This window comes from Grampus griseus, assembly GCF_964374135.1.
Source record: "Grampus griseus genome assembly, chromosome: 18".
In the NCBI taxonomy this organism is placed as follows: Eukaryota; Metazoa; Chordata; class Mammalia; order Artiodactyla; family Delphinidae; genus Grampus; species Grampus griseus.
The window spans coordinates 27,217,451-27,237,622 of record NC_139012.1 but is presented as its reverse complement, the minus strand read 5'-3'; the positions used below and the strand labels follow the sequence as shown (position 1 = coordinate 27,237,622).

General features: G+C 47.0%; 2 protein-coding genes across 2 annotated transcripts in view; both read right to left on the bottom strand.

Moving 5' to 3' along the window:
• Positions 1–1,366: 1,366 nt before the first annotated feature.
• POU4F1 (POU class 4 homeobox 1) lies at positions 1,367–3,301 on the bottom strand (the record flags this gene model as incomplete). Its single annotated transcript, XM_082675768.1, has 2 exons — positions 1,367–2,518; positions 3,179–3,301. The coding sequence occupies 2 exons, from the start codon at positions 3,299–3,301 to the stop codon at positions 1,367–1,369; spliced, it is 1,275 nt and encodes a 424-aa protein (XP_082531894.1).
• Positions 3,302–12,986: 9,685 nt separating this feature from the next.
• Positions 12,987–20,172, bottom strand: part of OBI1 (ORC ubiquitin ligase 1) — a 45,985-nt gene continuing 38,799 nt past the window's right edge. Inside the window, exon 6 of the mRNA XM_082675691.1 lies at positions 12,987–15,615. Within this exon, the coding sequence (XP_082531817.1) occupies positions 14,100–15,615 (1,516 nt within the window). The 3' untranslated portion in view covers positions 12,987–14,099. The remainder of the gene's footprint in view (positions 15,616–20,172) is intronic.

The window sequence follows — 20,172 nt, the reverse complement described above, 5'->3', positions numbered from 1 at the left end:
TTAGTTGATTTTCTCACAGCCAAGTCCTGCTCCAAGTGAAAGCAGAAACTTCTCAATATTTCAATGATTTCATGTTCTCTGAGAGAGAAGAAAGGGGACCTAGAAGAGCAAGATGGGTCCTGTTCTGTGGAGAAAATGGGACAGCGTATCTCTCCTACTGTCTGCCACCCCATCAATCTATTTGAATCAACAGGGGAAAAAAAAGTAGATAGTTTAAAATAAGCCACTGAGAAAAATAAATGAAAGGGCAAGCAAGTTCTATGAGTGGGAAGGGGGGGGAAAGCTTAGTTTGAAATGGTCTGTTTTCTAGATCTTAGATATGAGAGCAAAAATGGAAAGAGTAAAAACCTGGTTAAAATTGTTCTATTTTCCTAGAATAAAATATTTATTTCGGAGCCTCTAAATTCTGCTTTTTAGTCAGCCCAAAGACTATGCCTCTCTCTCCCTAAAGACCCCCATCTGACCTATCAGGCCACAGGAGTATAGGCTGGGTCACTGGAAAACTTGGACTTCACCTAAACAAGTAGCCACCCGCCGCCCCTTTCAGCTGTGCCCCTACTCACTTTCTGGAAATGGAGAGCAGCCGTCGGAGTCTCATTGGAAAAGAGAAAATAAATCAAAGAGGACTTGGATGGGGTGTAGGTAAGACTTAGAGGAAAGATTAAATTAAACACACAAACAGAACAACTAGCTTTGCTACCCAGAATTTCACCTTCCGGTTCGTCTGGTGTTCGGTCTTTGACTCAGTTCCTGTGTGTAGGGCTGGGCGATAGTAATAACGTGGTGCTCTTTTTTCTCTTCCTTGCGGGGCAGGGGAGGAGGGGGGAATGAAGCTGCAGAACACGACTCTCCGGAGTTAAATTTCTAAAGCATTTTTTTCTTTGCTTTTGTTCTGTTTTGTTTTCTTTTGTCTTTATTTGTTTGGTTTTTGGTGGTTGGTAGGTTTTTTTGTACATAGCTCCTTGGTCCCCAGGAGATTTTGATAAGTGTCTCTGGTCAAAATCAGTCAATTTCCCTACCCTTCCCGAGTCTCCCCCCACCCTCACCCCCAGAGCCATCCTGCCCCTCACAACCCCTCCTCCACTCTCCGCTTTCCTTCCCCCGACTCCCCCACTCTCACAAATGCTCCCTCTTCTCCCCCCGCCCTTCTCTCTGGTGTCCACACCCTGCACCTCAGTCCTCTAGGCTGGGGAGGGTAAGGGCAGGGAGAGCAGAGAGGAGGTGGAGGCGAACGCTCGAGGAGGGGCTCCCCAAATGCAAGCAGGACAACGGACACTCTAAATCCGGGGGGAAACAGGCCCGGGGAAAGCCCCTCGAAATGCCCTTCGGCTCCCCGATCTGCCCCGCCCGGTACCTCCCATCCCCCTCAGTAAGTGGCGGAGAATTTCATCCGCTTCTGCTTCTGTCTCTGGTTGCAAAACCACACCCGCACCACGTTCTTTTTGAGGTCCAGTTTCTCGGCGATGGCGGCGATCTTCTCGGACGAGGGCCGGGGCTGTACGGCGAAGTAGGCCTCGAGCGAGCGCTTCTCGGGCGCGGCGATGGAAGTCCGCTTGCGCTTCTTCTCGCCACCGTTGAAGAGCTCGGGCTTGTTCATTTTCTCGCGCTGCGCGCCCTCGGCTTCCTCCAGCCACGCCTGCAGGATGGGCTTGAGCGCAATCATGTTGTTGTGCGAGAGCGTGAGCGACTCGAACCTGCAGATGGTGCTCTGGCTGAGCGAGCCCACGCCCGGGATCTTGAGGTTGGCCAGCGCCGAGCCCACGTCGGCCTGCGTCACACCCAGCTTGATGCGCCGCTGCTTGAAGCGCTCGGCGAACGCCTCGAGCTCGCGCGGGTCCGTGTCCGAGTCGCAGATGGACGCCAGGCCCGCCGCGCCCACCACGGCCGCCGCCGCCGACGCCGCCGCCACCTGCCCGGCCGCCGCCGCCGCCGCCGCCGCCGCTGCCGCGCCGTGGTGCGCCGCCGCCGCCACCAGCCCGGGGTGCGGCAGCCCCGACGGCATGTTCATGGCGGCCGCCGCCGCCGGGTGCGACAGGTGGCCCAGGCCGTGCATGTGCGGATGCGGATGCGCCGAGCCGCCCAGCAGCCCGCCGCCCGGGCCCCCGCCGCCGCCGCCCGGGCCGCCGCCGCCCGGGCCGCCGCCGCCCCCGGGGCCGCCACCGCCTGGGCCGCCGCCGCCCCCCGGGCCGCCTCCGCCCCCCGGGCCGTCGTGGGCGCCGCCGCCGCCGCCCGCCGCGCCCGCGCCGCCCGCGCCGGCCATGAGCGCGAGCGAGGGCGACGAGATGTGGTCCAGCAGGTCACCGGGCTCGAGCGCCTGGTGGTGATGGTGGTGGTGGTGGTGGTGCGCCAGCGGCACGGTGGACGTGGACGTGCATGGCACGCTGTTCATCGTGTGGTACGTGGCGTCCGGCTTGAACGGGTGGCTCTTGCCCTGGGACACGGCGATGTCCACCGCCGCCAGCGCCTCGGCCCGCGCCAGCAGCGTTTCGTCTAGGCTGGCGAAGAGGTTGCTCTGTAGCTGCAGGCGACACAAACCAAACCAAAAAAAAAAAACAACCACAAAACCAAAAAAAGCAAAAACACAGAACAACCACACACAAGCCGGAAAGTACAAGCAAAAGGCCAACACAAAGCAAGCAAAATAATAACGACGAGGGTGGGGATAGTGGAGACCGGGAAAGACAGAATAGGGACACATTGGGGACGAGACAGGGGGTCAGATGAGAAGGGACGGGAGTGTGAGGAGAGGGGCAGATGCGGAGGAGAGGGGGACACAGGAACACATTCCGGGGACGGGCGTGGGAGACGGAAAAGGAGGGGGAAAGAAGAAGTGCAGATGTAACTCGCAGCTGGGGACCCGTGTCACGCACCCGAACACGCACAGAAAACGCCTTTCCAAGGCATGAAATTAACAGGAAAGAGTGGAGGGAAGTCGAGACTCATGGCCCCAGTGCTCCCCACTCCGATCGCCGGCGCCCGACACGGAGGCAGAGGCGACGGGAACATGACACTAAGCTCCACTGTACGAAGCCTGCCTCGCAGCGGGACTCTTCTAAAACTCCCTGCCCGCAAATCCCCGCACCGGGACCTGTACATACATCAGCACCCGACATGCAGCGTCTCGGAGACGGGGAGGGGGCGGGCCCGCGGGCCGGGTCCGCGTGCATGGGGCGCTTACCGGCGGCGTGGGCAGGCAGGCCCGCCGGATGGCCTCGGAGCTGGAGTGCAGTGACGGGTACTTGTGCTCAGGGAGGGTGGGATGCATGGCAAAGTGAGGCTGCTTGCTGTTCATGGACATCATCTTGATGGCTTGGCAAGTAAATCCACAAACACTCCGAAAGTCCGCGGGAAAGTGCGCACGCCGGCTCCCCCGGCCTCCCTTCGGAGGCTGCAGCCGCGGCGGCTGTCGGCGCGGAGGCGGCGGACGCGCCGGGGGCCGCTGCTGCTTCTGCTGCCGCCGCTGCCGCCCGGCGCTGCTTTGACCGCGCAGACCGCCGCGCACCGGCCTCGCGATCCCACTTCTCCGAGAGCTCTAGCCCCGTGCGCCGACGGGATGCACTCCTCTTACACCTGAGCCCCAATTCTCGCGGCCGGTCCGGGGAGCTCTCGCGAGAGCTCGCGGGCCCGCCGCGCTGACAGGCATCAGCTGTCTCCGTCTATCTGACGCGCGCTCTCCCTCTCGGCGGCGCCGTGCGTCTGCGCGCGCGCGCGCTCTCTCCCGGCCGCGACCCGCGCGTGGGAGCCGCTCTTATAGTGACCACCAGCAAGGACAGCGCAGGTGATGCACCTGTAGCTACCCGGACATGCGCACTGCACTTCTCACCTTTCCCATCGCGGGTCTGGAAAGATCAAAAGGGCCAGCTATTGTTTGAGGGTAGGCATCTTTTAGGGGGAGAAAGACGATGCTCACCAGCCCCTGGGTGGTTTCCCTCCCTCCTCCACACCCTCACCCCGATCGCAAGCCCTGAATATATGCGCATTACTTAGGCACACCTCCTCTCCGGGACGTCTAACAAGCTGTTATATAATGTATACAGCTGGGCATTTGTATGTTAAATTATGCCCGCGCATTCTTCTGTATGCAGTATAAATAACACAGAAATGCAGAAGGTGCTGTCTTTTGCGGCAAGAACCTGTTTCTTTCATGGTTTATAAATAGGTTCCTGGAGAATGAATAATCGCGGTGACAGACATTTGTTTGAAGCAGTCAGATGCTATTGATTTCCATATGATTTAATTTCCTCCGCATACTTTGTTGTTGTTGTTGTTGTTGTGACTATAAGTGTGTCAGGCACCGACAGTGACAGCCACTTAGGAGCCACAAGGAGCGTGTGCTTTCTACTAGGGAACGGCTGGTTGTTGAAATGAAGTTGTGCATTTCTCTTATTGTTTGTCTCCTTTAACCGTGTACAAACCCACATTTCAAACGAGCTCCGGATGATCTGAGGCTTCTTGTAATCAAAAGGAAAAATAGTTAACAGGGTGTAGCTGGGATCCTTACCTCTCTTCAGCATACACACACACACACACACACACACACACACACACACACACACACACACACACTTTATGTTGGAAACTCCAGGAAAAGGAAATAGCTTCAGAGAAAAGGAAATAAGATGTTGAAGAGAACTTTATTTTCCCTTCCATCGTTTTGGCTTGTTTGCCCACCACCCGCCCGCCCCCGCCCCCCAGATACAGATATACATACAGATGTATAGATGTGTATATATATACACACACATTTTTTTTTCTTCAGTAGGGAACAGAATCAAGCCAATTTATAGGAAAGCGTGATTAAAATATTAATTCAAACCAACTTAAAAGAACGGGGCCCAAGCTCTGGTCCAGGCTTTATTTATTTTTTATTATTGTGAAATCAAAACGTAAGAAGAATAAATCAATTAGCCAACCTGCTATGTGGCCCTTATGTGGCAGGCAGATCAAGGGCCTCCCGGGGAACCATAGTTCAGGTGCCCGAGTCCCCAGGGACTCAGCCCTTGCCCGGGGTGATAACAGCCCAGATGTTATCACATCTGCAGCGAGAGAGCTGGAGAACTGCAAGGGGCTGCGTAGGGGAGGCAGAGATCAGATAAATAATCTTTCTGGTCTCTCCCACAGCAAGGAGGTCTGTATTTCCGCTAAAGATTAGATCTCATTTCTATAAACCTAAATTTACGTTCGCCTTGGATCTTTTCTTTGGATAAACGCGTGCGTATTTAGCGGACACGCTCCCTACTCAAATTCCAAGAAGAGCCCAGAGGCGTCACCACGGCTTTTTTTTTTTCTTTCTTTTTTCTTTCTGTCTTTTCTTTTCTCTCTACCTTTCCCCCTCCCCCCACCCCCTCGCAGCCCGAGAGGGGAGTTAAGAAGGATGTTCACTTGCTAGTGTGAGAAGGAGCCTCGTTTCCATCCATTACGCGGTCCCTTGGGAGTGCTAAGTGCAACTTTATCTCTGCGGGGAATGGACCACGAGCAGGACATCGCTGGAGGGAGCGAATGAGTCCTACGGTAGTCGTCGCACCGGGTGTTCAGGCTTAACTTAATCCTTCCTGACACCCACCGCGGCGGTTCCCTGAGCTCGCCTGCGTTAGGGGGTCGGGGGGTCGGGGTCGGGGGAAGGAAGGGCGCCGCAGAGGATGAGCGCCTAGATCCTGTCTCCCCCTCCCCCCAGGGAAACGCTGGCTTTTAGGGACCCCAAAGAGTGCAGGGGAAACAAACGCAAATAGCACAGTTTGGGGGCCACATGGACTCAGAGACAGAGAGAGAGGTGAGCCCCTGAGTACCAGAAGCCCATCTCGGTTTACCCTCCAACACTGAGAGAGCGCCAATTAACCCAGCGGGGAGGTCCCTGGCCTGAGGTCAAGACTTCATCACCTTGTCCAGACTCCTCTCCTAGTTCACTTCTTTTAGGACAACCAGAGTCCCTGCCCAGCTTAGGGTGGGCTCAGACCTCTGCTCAGAATGTCTCACTTTCCCCCAGGGCTAGAAATAGGGCCCTGGGTACAGTTCCCATCTCATTACCCACCCCCCTCACCCCACTAATGGATTGGAAGCCCATTTAGGGCACATCTGTGTCCACCCTGGCACTTAGGAAGGGTGCTTGTCACAGAGTGAAAATACCCCATAGAACAAAACACGTGTGTAGGAAGGAAGAGAAGGCAGACGGCGAGGGCCGGGAGAAAAACAAAGAGAGTTCAGCAAGCCAGGACTAATGGGGAGTGGGGGGCAAGCAGGAAGATCGCCGAAGGGGTCTCCTCTCTCCCTGAAAAGGAGATGCAGATTGGAACAGAGGGCGTGCTGTCCCCATGCAGAGCTGTCTATCTTGATTCCAGCCAGCAATTTTTCCAAAGTCATTTATTTCATCCTTCCCTCATTTACTTTCTACCCTACCTTGAGCACCAGTCTGGGCCAGGGCAAGACACTGGAGATAAAATGAGGTATAAAATACAGGCATCTGCCTTGGGGCGGTGGCAGTCTATGAGAGTGGGGTAGCTACAGGTGAAGGGGGTGTTTTTGTGGTACAGGTGTGACAGGTGCGATGAGAGGGAATTGTATAGAAATACCGGGTGGGGTAGGGGATGATGCTTGGAGAATTATCCTGTCACATCCCTGCTGGGCCTCAGCCCCAGGCTAGAGAGTGGGACACGGTGGTAGATCTGCCGGTACTTCCTTGGACCTTATCAAGCCTTTGCCTACTCTCCCCAGGGCAGTGAAAGGGAAGGGTGGTGGACTGGGGCTCAGTCCATCAATGTCACTGCTTTGTGTTCCGGGTTTGGCAAGTGCAGTAACTAGATGGCCCCTGCCAGAGCTAGTGATGCCCACGTGGGGTCTGAGCCTTGGCATAGAATCCTGGGCAGGTTGGGGTTTGTTTTTTTCTTTTTTTCTTTTTTTCCTTCCTGTTTAATGACCAACACAGATTCCCTCCTCACCCGATCTCATAGCTTTGCATTTTATCAAGAGGGAGATAATGAATGCACAGCTATTGATTTCCAAGGAATTTCCGCCCCCAGGGATAGGGAGTCTATCATCTGGATCAGAAACACATTTCTTTCCCTCATTAATTAATTTTCTCCTCCTTCGTTGGCAGGCCCCACTTCACATTTCCTTTCGCAGCGCCTCTTTCCCGGGCTTTGCGGGCAGACGTTGGTAGGCTGGAGTGAAGACCCGCGGGAGAGGCGCAGCGCAAGGGCGGGACCGGCTGGGGGTGACTGCTGCTCGCCTTTAAGCACCCCGCCCCCTCCACAGCTGCTACTGGCTGGGCAGCCTTTCTTCTTCCGAAGCGGCGCGGGGAAAGTTAGCTTTGGACTCAGCAGCCCCTACCTGCACGCCTCCCTCTCCCCAGCCCCACCTCTGGGCTTGAACCCGATTTATTTATCCGCATTCGGGGACGCCGGGGGGCGGAGGATGGGGGGAGCGGTGGTCCTGAGGAATGTGCACTGAAGTGAGTGGAGATTGTGCGCGTACAAGAGAAGGGGATCGGGCCTCACGTTCTTGCCCAAACGCGGGGATCTGGAACAACATGCAAACTCAGGCGGCCCAAGACGGAGCTCTGCTCCTCGCAGATGCGGGCCGCCACGTTTCCTCCCGGCTGCCGCCCAGAAACTCGGCCCGTTCACCGCGCAGCCAGCGCCCTGCGCGGGGGAAGTCGCCAGAGCCTCTAGTCGGCCGGCTTCCGAGGCCGCTTGGGTTGTTTTAAGCGGTGGGAATGAACTGGCCAGCAGAGGACTAGGAGGCCTAGAATTGGGAGGGGGGCGGGGGGGAGTGTCGGTATTCGGAAGAGGGGCGGCACTTGGGAGGTCCGGCTCCCTTCCGCTCAGACACCCTCTGTCCGAAGGGTGGGACAGAGGGGGGACTAGTGCCGTGCTTTCGCTTCCCCTCCTGGCGGCCTTGCCAGCGTCAAACCTGGGCAGCTTTGCTCCCGGGTCTCTCTAAGCGCTGACCCTTGCGCATTCCGTTCCCGTCCCTCCCGCGGTGTGGGCACTGGGCTCCTCGCCCGCCCAGCCCGCAAGGCAGTCCTGGGAGGTCGCCCTGCCCTGTGCCACCGCTCAGCCCGAGGCGCGAGTTCACAGCCACGCTCTCGTTGGCGAGAGCTGGGAGATTTCCCACAGGCTACTGTCCTTCCTTTCTACCCCGCTCTGCCCGCACCGCGGCCGCTTGTCTCCCTCGGTCCCAAAGGCCGGGGTGGGTGAGTTATTGAAGCCAGGGGTGATCAGCTCCTGTGAGGCTTCCAGCTGGGACCTGCGGAGGAGGTTCTCGAGTAAGCCGCTGAAAACCCAGTGTTTTCGTTCTTCTAGCCGTTTAATTCAAATGCCACTTACGTTGGGAACATTTTCCTGGATGTCGAGCACCCCACTCCGAGATGTCCCTGATACACACACTTGGGATCCGAATGATGCGGCAGTAAAGTTCACTGCCGGTCATTATCTCTCTTGGCGTTACATCTGTAGAGATCTAGGTGTATATATATATATATATATATATATATATATATATATATATATATATATATATATATATATATATATATATATATATATATATATATATATATATATATATAATCTCCACCCTAACCCCTCGGTGGACTTAAACCCACGTACCTTGTGAAAGCCCTAGGGATGATGTAGGACTACGTCTCCGTCCTAACAGGGGCACGGCCTCCCTCGCCCGCTAGTTGCCAGAACAAGTTTCACTGTCCAAGTGACAATGCTGAACCGCTACGCTTGGCCACGGGCCCCTGTGGTTTAGGTCCCAAGGGAAGCAGAGCTGCTCCCGCCCCGCACAGGCCCCTTCCAGAAAGGGAGAACGCGCTGGTCAGAGAAGGGGCTTCGAGGTTACGAACAACAACGAACAAACCAACTCTACAACAGACACGCCCGCCCCTGACCCCACGCGACGAGATGGAAGTTGTGTCGCCTTCCTCTCCCCGGAGAGCCGCGGGCCCGCCGCTCCCACCCGGCCACACGCGCGCGTTGGTGGGAGGCAGCTCCGCTGGCGCACAAGGACCGCAGAGGACCCCCAGGCCCCCGCGACCGCAGTTCTGGGAACCGAGAGGCGAGCGCCCGTCGCCCTCCGCAGACTCGTCTCGGCCTGTAGGAGCGGGATCCCCAGGAGGGTCCAGACACCCCGAGGAAAGCGCGAAGCCTCGAGTCCACACGCCGAAGTGCGGAGCTGGGTCCTGTCGCCCGGCTCCGAAGCTCGCAGGCGCCGCCGCCAGCCGCCCCTCCTCCCCGCCGCCTGCACAAATCAAAGCCCCTTGCGAGGCACTGGGAAATAGTTGCCTTGTCATGTAACACATTGCCCTGATTTATTATAAAATTTTAACGAAATCATGCATATTTTAACAGCCTTTAATCACTGCATGAAAATTTAATTCATGGACTGTAGCGCGTTTAAATAAATGAAGTGTTAATTCATTAGGATTAATTAATTTGTTAAAGGATTGTGTGCAAGGTTAAGGTGGAAAGAAAACTCTTTGTTGGTTTCGCGTCTTAATCGCCAGGTTTCGCAAGTAGTAATAAAACGAAAGGAAACCGCAGAGCTGGCCCTTTCTTTGGGCGGGGCCCTGGAGAGAGCAGCTGAGAGCGCCCTCAAGAGCCCGGGAAACTCCGACCAGAGGAGCACCGGCAGATCCGTCCTCCCGGGAGAAGGGGGAGCGGCACTGGCTTCGAGAATCCGGGAAGGAGGGGTTCGCCGGAATCAGAGGAAGGAATGCGGGATCGTAGCCGAGGCAGGCGGGCCAGACCTCACCTCCCCACCCCCAGCACAAAGACGACCCAGTGAGGGAAGCGAGGTCGCGCCTTCCGGTCCTCGGAGCGCCAAGCCTCGGCTTAATGGACAGATGATGGGCCAGCCCTGCCACCTCCTGAGCCTTCTAGCCTTCTGGGAATCACAGTCTCGCCAGCAGGCCGCCGGTCCTGGCGGCGAGGCTGAGCCTAGAGTCTCAGGGGATGCTCAAGAGAGTGGAGGCGGACCAAAGCCAAACTTGCCAGCTCAGGCTGGGGCAATCGGGAAACCTTTTCCATCAGGAGCCCTGATGTTAGTGAATGGTTCCTTCAGCACCTCTTCTGAGACATCTGATGAATAGGCAACCCCTTGCAGGAGAGCGGACACAGGCGCAGAAGAGATGTCCTCTTCCGCATCAAACTCTTATTCATCCCTAAAGACCCAATACAAATAGCACTTCCGTGAAGCAGCCTGGTTTACTTTCTGCTCCATGCTATCCCCAATACAGACACTTTTCTACTCACCAGTGTTATAAGAATTAAAATGGTCCAGAACTAGGTCCTCCTTCCTCACAGAAAGTCTCAGTAAATGCCTAAGTCAAATCTTTGCCCTAGGGTACTGGATGTTCACAGCCCCAAATTATATGTCACACTAGGCGCACACTTCTACACATTTGGTTAATGCAACTAACATTTATTAGAGGGGGTCTGCTCCCTGTTAAGACACAGCAGACCTAGAAATCTACCTTGATTCAAGAAATGGAGCTTCAATCGAACTTATTCTAGGCTGCCTCTGTCATGTCAAACTGAAGATCATCCAAGCCTAAGCTTCAGATGGGTTCTTAAAAGAAAGCTGCAGCTTCCTCCCTCAGAGTGGGGTTCCGAGAATTAAGCAATAAATGTTCGCTATGCACTCTGAGATCACTGCTTAAAAGGTTTTCTCTCTGCCAAGTATTATTAAAAGGATCGGGTTACATCATGATAGGCAAAGACTGTTGTAGGACTCCCACGAATAGGAATGAAAGACCTTCTTATGAGGCCTTGGGAAACCCTTCTAAATAGGCCACACTCCATGAAACTAAACTGTTCTCTACAAATATCATTCACAGGTACAAAAGTGAGGGGGGGAAAAGTCTAGTGCATGTATTACACTTTGAATTGAAAACCATTCAAGTATATAGAAACAGGTTCCTGAAACATCCTAAGAATCAAGACCGAAGCTCTTCCCTTGTTCAGTGGTACCTTCAGAGGTTTCAAACCAGAGTAAATACAAACGAACTTATAAGAAAACAGAGCAGATTTGAAATTAAGGGACTATATATCTTCAAGTCTGACATTTTCAGTTTAAGTCTCAGTTGATCCATCAGAACAGGAAAAAGACTTGTCATTTTGGATGGGATGAAGATTTTAAAAATTAAAAGATAAACACTAAAGGTCATGTCAAAATAATATCTAACATCATGTCACATTCTCTTAGCCATAGCACTTTAAAAAGATGAGCAGCCAAAAGATACTGTTTTTATAAAGACATGAACTGATGTGTCTTTTCCCTTTATCACTAGCGCATCTTTTTCTAACATAGCCTTAGTGCTATTTTGAAATTCATCTAAATGTCAGAGTTAATGTGAATCTTTATAAACTTAAAAGTGGCACACACACGACTCCCATCACTGAGCTCCCACTTAGTAGTAGACTTAGATTGAGGACACAGTCAGGAATTAAATGCTACTTGAAAAGAAACATGCTAATACTTCCAAAACACTACTTTAAAAAGAATCCTTGGAAACTTCAAACCCATTCATCCTTTGGCCTATAAGTGTGAACTCCCATGCATCCCATGCATGAGGGAGGGAGAGTACAAGGTCTGGAGTCAGAGGCCCAGCTCCGAGACAGGGTTCTAATCCCATTCTAGCTGTGTGACAACTAATCTCAACTCGCTTATTTGTAAACTGGGGAAAATTTATTCTTGGCTACAGAGTTTGAAAAGAAGATTACATGAGATACAGGTTAGCAAAGTACTTAGTTTCAAAAAAAAGTATTTGTCTTGCTTTAGGGTGTGTATATATAATAGATATATTTTAAAATGAGACCACCATATTTGTCATGACATTTCAGATTATGGTAAAGAGATTAGGAGTACAAATGAGAATGTGTCATTAAAATCAGATCCTGAACACATTATTTCCTTCAACTGAGGAATGTCAGTTTTTTTTAATTTAATATAATATATGAAATATTGTTTTGGAGAGAATGGAGCAGTGTTTCTGAAGCAGCAGGAAATACTCTAGCCCAGTAGAGACACCCTCACCCGGTTAGGCACTAGTAAATCAGGTTACACACTCTGCATTTCCATGGCACAGTGTCAGTTTGTATTAAAACCTAACACAGTCATGGTTAAAAAAAGAGAGTTACAGACAGAATTAGAGTGAGGTTTACCCCCAAATTTACTCTATTCAGAAATATGTTAGATTTCTACATTAATAGAATTTCAAATGCATATCCACATTGTCAAAGATATTTAAACTGCAATATCTCTGAGAGTATCCATTAGCTTAAACATTATCAGAAAGACAAAGTAATACATAAATACTTATTGGAAAAAATATGATAGAACAAAAATTATGCTTTATATTAAGCCATTTTGGGGGGAGGAGGCTCTTATTACTTCTAAAAGTAGAGGTCATGATCCTCCAAATCATAAAAGTGACTTTTTATACTTTTATGGTTTTGTTGAATCCTGAGTCTCTTATAACAGAGGTCAGCAAATTTTTCTGTAAAAGGCCAAACAGTAAATATTTTAGGCTTTGTGGGCCATATGGTCTCTGTTAAGACTATTCAACTCTGCTGTTTCAGTGCAAAAGCAGTCCTAGATAAAATGTAAACAAGTAAGTGCAGCCGTGTTCTAATAAGACTTTATTTAAAAGCACTGAAATTTGAATTTCATATCATTTTCCTGTGTTGTGAAATATTCTTTGGATTTTTAAAAGCCATTAAAAATCTATAAACCATTTTTGGTTTACAGGCCTTTCACAAAAACAGGTACAGGCCAGAATTTGGACCACAGGCCATAGTCCACCAACCCCTATATTAAAAGATCAATAAAAAATGGTAAGTTTTACTGGTCTTTATAGGCTAATTCAACATGAGCCAATATCAAGGATTACAGTGCTTCTGACATCCTTTATTCAATTCACATAGAAAAGCATGCAGTATTACTGTAAAACAGTACAGTATTAATGTAAAATGTTCAGTGCACATTAGATAAACAAGTCATTAACATACAAACCATTTTTAAAGGCCTATATGGGCATACCAAACATGTTGAGAATAATATACCTTTTCAGAATCTAAATTAAAAATTGTGCTTAGCTCACCTATTCTCACCCCCTTTACACTCTTCATGAAAAAGTTTTTTGGGGCCTACATAACAGATAATCTTTTAGCCAACTGAAACTTCTTTTTCTTAAGTAAGGAAAACAGTGCAAGCAAGAATGCTACCATGCATACAGTTTCCATGAAGAACAGTAACATGCAAACAAGAACTTTACCACTCCAAAGAAAGTTCCCCTGGGACATAAGTGGATCAAGAACTTGGCAATGAGTGCTCCTGCACCTGTATATCTGAAACGATGAAGCTACCATGTTTAGGGTCCTCCAAACACAACTGTTCCATGACTTCTTGCTAAAGTAGGCTCAATTTCTGATTTTCAACACACACAAAAAGATGAGTGAATGAAAGCTACCTGACATAAAACAAGTATTTTCATATAGAAAATGTATTCTTTCATACTAGCAACACATTTTCACAAAAACTGGACAGAACCCAATGTTAAAAATGCAAACATATACATAAAACTTAAAAAAAAAAAGTAGACGAGTATTGGACTAAGGTTCGAGTGCTATTTCTCCATCATGGCCTTGAATAAAAGTTAGGCTATCACTAAACATAAATAAAAAGAGGCAGGCAAAATAATTTCCACCCTAGGAAAAGCTTTAAAGAAACTCAAGTGTCTTATGAGCAGTGTGTGGACAACACCGAAAGTTTTATTTAAAAAATCCAAGTTCTAAAGATAACTGAGGCTTCAAGAAAACAAAATATACCCAAACCAGATACGTATAATATTCATTAAAAAGAAACTCTGACCCTACCTTTTCTGGTCAAAAAGATCCCCAAATGAAAATGAAAAAGACTAAAACTCTTCAAAGTGAACAAAAGTATCCTGGGTACAGGCTAATCCACCATTCTGACTTGACACCTGACGAAAGATTATCAGTTCAAAATGGTATAGAGCTTTTATGAGCGGAAAAAACTAACTTTGAAATCTTATATTCCTCTCAGGACAAAAACATAAATGACACCTTTCTAATGAGTCAACTTTTAGTTGCTTTTGATGGGCTGGCATTGGAAAGGCTGCTCTGGATTTTTCTTTTTGTTGATTGATTCACATTTTTATTCCTCTTTTCGGGCACAAAGGAAGCAGACCAAGGAGACTGAAGGTGGTTATGAAGACCATGCATCTCTGAGGACATCTTAAACAAAGATGACCCAAACCTTTGATCTTCAAATAGCCTGTGTGAACTGCTTAACAAAACACCCTGGGAAAACTCAGTCTGAAACAAACAGCTTGGGGGTTTGATTTCATTGGTTCCTGGGTTAGAACTGGGATGGAGTGAAAAATCTTCATTCATTTCCTGGTCAGATGGAGAGAGGAGAAAAAAAGAATTGGGTTTCCATTCATTTCCATTTTCTAACTGATCAGTAGTTAGAGAACCTTTAGAAAGGTTTGGTTTAGTTCTTTCTTCCAGCTTATCTGGTTCCTCAAGGAATTCACTGCCTTGAGATGACTTTGCTAAGCCATCCAAATCCAATGACTTAAAACCGTTATTACAAGGGCTCTTGCTGTTGTCTGACTCTGACATCATTGAATCCAACTCCGAGATTTTGTCAAGGTAAGCCGCATCCATTGACGCTTCGCTGGATGTTCTTGTCCGATTCATTTCAAAGGAGCGGAGAGAATTCAATCTCTTGGATAAACATGAGCCTGATTTCTCACTCAATTTTGAAGAAATTTCTCCAACACAATTTGCTATCGTGTTCTCTTCTGAGCTTTCAAAATCCAAGCTGGGGTCATAGCTCGTGGAACAACAATCCCAAAACCCTGTCTTTGGGGAAGTAAAACATTCTGATTTCTTCTCACTTTCACTTCTATCATCTTCTGAAGAATCTTTATTACAAACATTCGGAGAATCACAAAAATCATCAAACACCAGTTTTCTGAGATGGTTTGAGTGCTTTCTGGAACCTCCCGCTTTGACCACAGAGCTCTCTCTATTTTCTGGCGTATTGAGCTGAAGGCAACTAAGGGACAAAGGAGTACAGGGAGCTGGAAGATCATAGAGTTCTTCATCTTTGTAGGATACACAATCACTTGGCTTATTACCCCATTCTCTTTCCAAATAAGTATCCATACTTGTATCTGTCACATCTAACATTATTTCCACCCGTTTGTGATATAAGTCTTTGTTCTTAGAACAATTTGGTTCTGTTTTGCTGGTGCTTTCCTGTCTGACAGAACTGCTAGAAGGTTTTGCCAGGTGTGAATTCAAGGTTGATGAGCCAAGCTGCTTTCTGGCACCATCACCTTGATTCTTGGATGCCATATCCTCCTCGGTGCCTTTGCTCCCCTTGCCATCTGTAGAAAGTGCTCTCTGGCAAATGGAATTCATAGCTTCCTTCTCATCACTTGAATTCTTTAGCTGTGTAATTTGAGATTCTAGTTCCTCTATATATTTATCACTTCGTTCCAGGGCTTTCTTGAGGCGATTGGTTTCACGTTCATACTGTTCTACTTTGGACTGAAGAGCAGCTACTGTAAACCTTCCAAACCTACAAAGAATGGAAGGATCGTTAACCTTACAGTTCAAGATTTTTTCTTTCCTTTTCGAAGTTTAAGAGTGCAAATTGTCTCCACCCATTCTAATTTCACATAACAGTGACACTTCAGACCACTCAATGAACAGGATAAGAGCAATGACAGATGTAGTACCTTCAAAAGAGGGTTTCCCCATTTATGTATTAATAAGCATATGATAATAATGGCAAAGGCCTAATAGGATACTTCTGTGGTCAAATCATACTAGTAGTAGCAGCGAGGCAGAAACTCACTGATAATTTCCCTCCTAAGAGCTGGCATTATCAATTCAGCTCATATATGCATGAAGAGTTATATCCTAAAACAATGGCAAAGATTTATGATAACATTTGAACAGTGGTCCACATCTTGAAATATTTACATTCAATCATTTTCCTATCGTACAGCACTGTTTTACAATACATTCCTTATACAGTGTCACCTTGTCAAACATAAAATGCCAATTTGAAATTGAGAAATCTTAGCAGTTCCAGCAGGAGTGGGTTTAAATACTTATTTGGATCCTTTCAATTATAGCTACCCTTGATCTGAGGTTTTTACTTGGCCTTTCTGAGTACTGGGCTTTAATTCATTTCAGCTCTACTTATTTTTGGCATTTCACGACTGTGTGGGACATCAATTTCATTTCTTCCAACTTTGAGGTACAAAGTCAATGCTTGTGCTTCCAATGTATTACACATAAAAACATTTTCACATTTTCTGAAAAGGAACATTTTGAAGAATAAGTGAAAAAGAACACAACAAAAAATCACTCCTCTCACTTGGGATTACCTTGTTTCCACTATTCCCTTAAGAATGGGTACTGGGGTTCAGCTAAGAAAACAAGTTTTGAGCACCTAGTATGGCTCATGGTATATTTGGAGCTGACGATAAAAGGATCAATAAGACTGTCCCAGCTCCAAGGGACATAAAGTATCTATCTTAAATTCTATCTGATCTGACTACCAAAGGAAATTTCATCTTTCAGGAAACTGCTTCTTATGAGTCAGTAAACATAAGTCTTACATTCTATGAAAAATAACTTCTCTCCACAAAAGTTCTTTTAAAAAGCTTTTTCTTAATCATTTTTTTGATGACGTAAATATAGGCCCATCTTGAAGAATTCAGGGATTGTCTGTTTTGAGCAAGGTACTTGAGAAGGTGACTTCTACAAATTGTTTTAATCTATGGGTTTATCTTTTTCTTTCTTTTTTCCCTAATTACAAAAGAATAATTACAATTAAGAAAATGTACTAAGTATTAAAAAATTAAAACGGAGAAGAAGCCAACAGTAACTGTACCTCTTTGCGTCAACAACTATATGTTGTATGACTCTCACTCAAGACCCATCAGCTCCTCCTAAACTGTAGCCCAGTTCACTCTCCAGCTCCTCCCCTACATGATCCCTGCTCTTGTCACTAAGGGAAAAAAGCAGGGACAAAGGTAAATATAGATTCATAAAATCTCAGGGTTAGAAAGGACCTTAAAAGACATGTTGCCAAATACTGACCTACTCACTGCAATTAACTGATCTCCCAGAAAGAGCACACTCCCATCAACCTCTAAAAATCAAAGCAAACACCAGAGGTATAACAAAAACAAAAGCAACTTCAGTAACAAGCCTCCTTGGTTTTTTTTTTTTTTTTTTTTTTTTTTTTGCGGTACACGGGCCTCTCACTGTTGTGGCCTCTCCCGCTGCAGAGCACAGGCGCCGGAAGCGCAGGCTCAGCGGCCATGGCTCACGGGCCCAGCGGCTCCGCGGCATGTGGGATCTTCCCGGACCGGGGCACGAACCCATGTCCCCTGCGTCGGCAGGCGGACTCTCAACCACTGCGCCACCAGGGAAGCCCACGAGCCTCCTTGTTTTAAAGACAAAGTTTACTACTATGAGTATTTGGTTAAATGAATGATGGGAGTTTTTCCTTTTTCACCAAAGAAAAATGTTTTGTTTTGTAAATGTAGTATTTGACAGAGTGGTAGTTTCTGCAAGAGAATTTTAAAAGGTGGACAAAGATCTTTAAGTTCATTCAGCAAAAATATCTGTGAGTTCTTGGGACTTCCCTGGCTGTCCAGTGGTTAAGACTCCCCACTTCCAATGCAGGGGGTTCGGGTTCAGTCCCTGGTCAGGGAACTAAGACCCCACATACTGTGCAGTGTGGTCAAAAAGTAAAAAAAAGTAAAAAATAAATATTTGTGGGTTCTTGACTGTAACTACTCTGGCATAATCAAACAACCCACATATTTTTAAATGGAAAAACTATGTAGCATGTTTATTTAATGCAAACAGCAAAAGTGACAGCCTTAAATTTGCTTGCCAAGACAAAATTTGCTTTTTCTTAAGTGCAATTTTTATAATAAAACTATCCTCAGATGAAAAATAAAATCAAATGGTTTAAAAGCAAATAATGTTACTAGATAGTAAGTCAGCTGTTACCAAAGGATGTCCTTGGGAACTCAAAGGCCTACATAAGAAGTAGTGACAAATAAGGAATGTTTCTCCAAATATTAGCAGCTTCTTATTCTAGATTTTAGTCTGGAATTTCAGACATAATGTCATTTTATGATGCTATATTTGCCCCTAATTTTTTTATTATTATGTTTTTAAAAGAAGTTAGTTAACAAATGTTCTGAGCTGAAGTCAAAATGATAGCCTAAGTATGTTTTTTGTATTACTTTAGAGAGAAAGCTGAAGTGCCATGAGAACTAACAACAGAGGCCAGCAACTAAGCACATATGAGAGGGACAAGCAAGGAGTCACTGATGGAGCCGGCTGTTTTCTAAAAGGTCAATGCCCTCAATTCCCCTAAGTTCTATTTCAATACTCTGCAAGTCTATAACAATTCAAATATTCAGACCTTTTTACCATTCTAATAAGGGAACTGTGCTGGTGGGCAAACTAAAAGAAATATATAGTGAAACCCAATGAACTGATCAATTAATTTATCAGTCCATGTAGCTTATCTGTTTTCTGTCTCTCTCTTCACCATTAGAGTATAAGCTCCAGGAAAGCAGGAATTATGGCTAGCTCCCTAGAACAATTCACAGTACACAGTAGTTTCTCATCAAATATGTTTTGAATAGATGTTATTTTCTTACTTTAAGATACATCAATGCCTTACATCAAGACAGAGCCAACACCACAGGATAATCCAAAGGTCCTTGGGTCTCTTTCACACGTAAGCATTATGAGTCACTATATTACTAAACTAAATGTTTCATACGTTTGACTGCTTATTTTCTTTTTTTCACTGACACCAGAGAAAGCAACAGAGAATGACATACATACACAGCATAGTTCTTTTTATTCTACAGGCTTGCTGTTCTACACTCTACTCCATCCAAAAAAACTTTCCACTTCCACCTTTGCAAGAGAATGCAAACAGATGAGACTTCTGACATATTTTTAGCTTACCCTAGATACCAATATTAAATTTGGCAAGAGACAATTTACTTGATCATATAGAAATAACAATTAGAGATGCACACCTGATGCTATACTTCCATGGATGAAAACAATGAGGATAAGAGCTTATTTAACTTTGGGTGTTAATACTCTCTTATTCACACTAATTCCAGATATTCCCAGACTACATAACATTAAGAAGGCAAGCCAGAGGGATTTCTAATATCATTTACCATACTTCCTTTTCCTGCGCAAATTTCAAAATGGAGTATTTTTATAAACATTCCATTAGAGACCAGAAGGCTTTGATTTTCAAAGCAGCAGTGATGGCCAAGGGCTTCATTACGTCAGAGAAAACATAAAGCAGTTTGGGGGCTGCATCTGATATCAGAAGTGTGTTTTGCTAAAATCTAAGGAGAAGCTTAAAGGATTCTTCATCTTGCAACGTTAACTCATGGACACGTTCTGGCTGAGAGCTCCCCTGTTCAAAAAGCTACATAAGTACAAGACTGGTCCTGTCCCTACTAGAAGTAAGAGAAATGAAAAGTCCTATTGGTTTGACCTCTGAGGTATTATAACTAAAGGGCATCTCTAATAATGAAAAGTTCCCAAGACGACATTTTCTCATAGCTCATCACACAGGAGGAACAGGATGTGTTTGAAGGGCGTCAGAAGAAAGCAAATGTGATAAAAGAATAAATGCCAGAACCAAGTGTCAAAAGAATTAACCTCTAGTGCTATGCAGCCATTAACTAGCTGTGAAACTTGAGTAATTTACTTTGCCCCTCTAGTTCTCAATGGCAGCCCCAACAAAAGGGATTAATGCAGCAAAGCCCAGTGGGTTGCTGAGACCACCAAACTTCAGAAACATCTTCTTGAGGAACAAGCGGGGTTCTGGGGAAGTGAGCCCCTCTGCCTTCCATGTACCTTTGATTTTATATATTTTCCTTACTTACTACCTGAGGTAAGAGTGAAACAAAGTAAAAGCAATCTTTGGATATGGACCAGCTTTTGTGATCCAGCCTGATAGGTCTTCAATATCGAGGTCCTTGATGGTTTCGATATGCACAAATTTCAGTTACCACAGTTTAGTTAAATACCACCAGTCACTGAACAACATGGTTAAAAT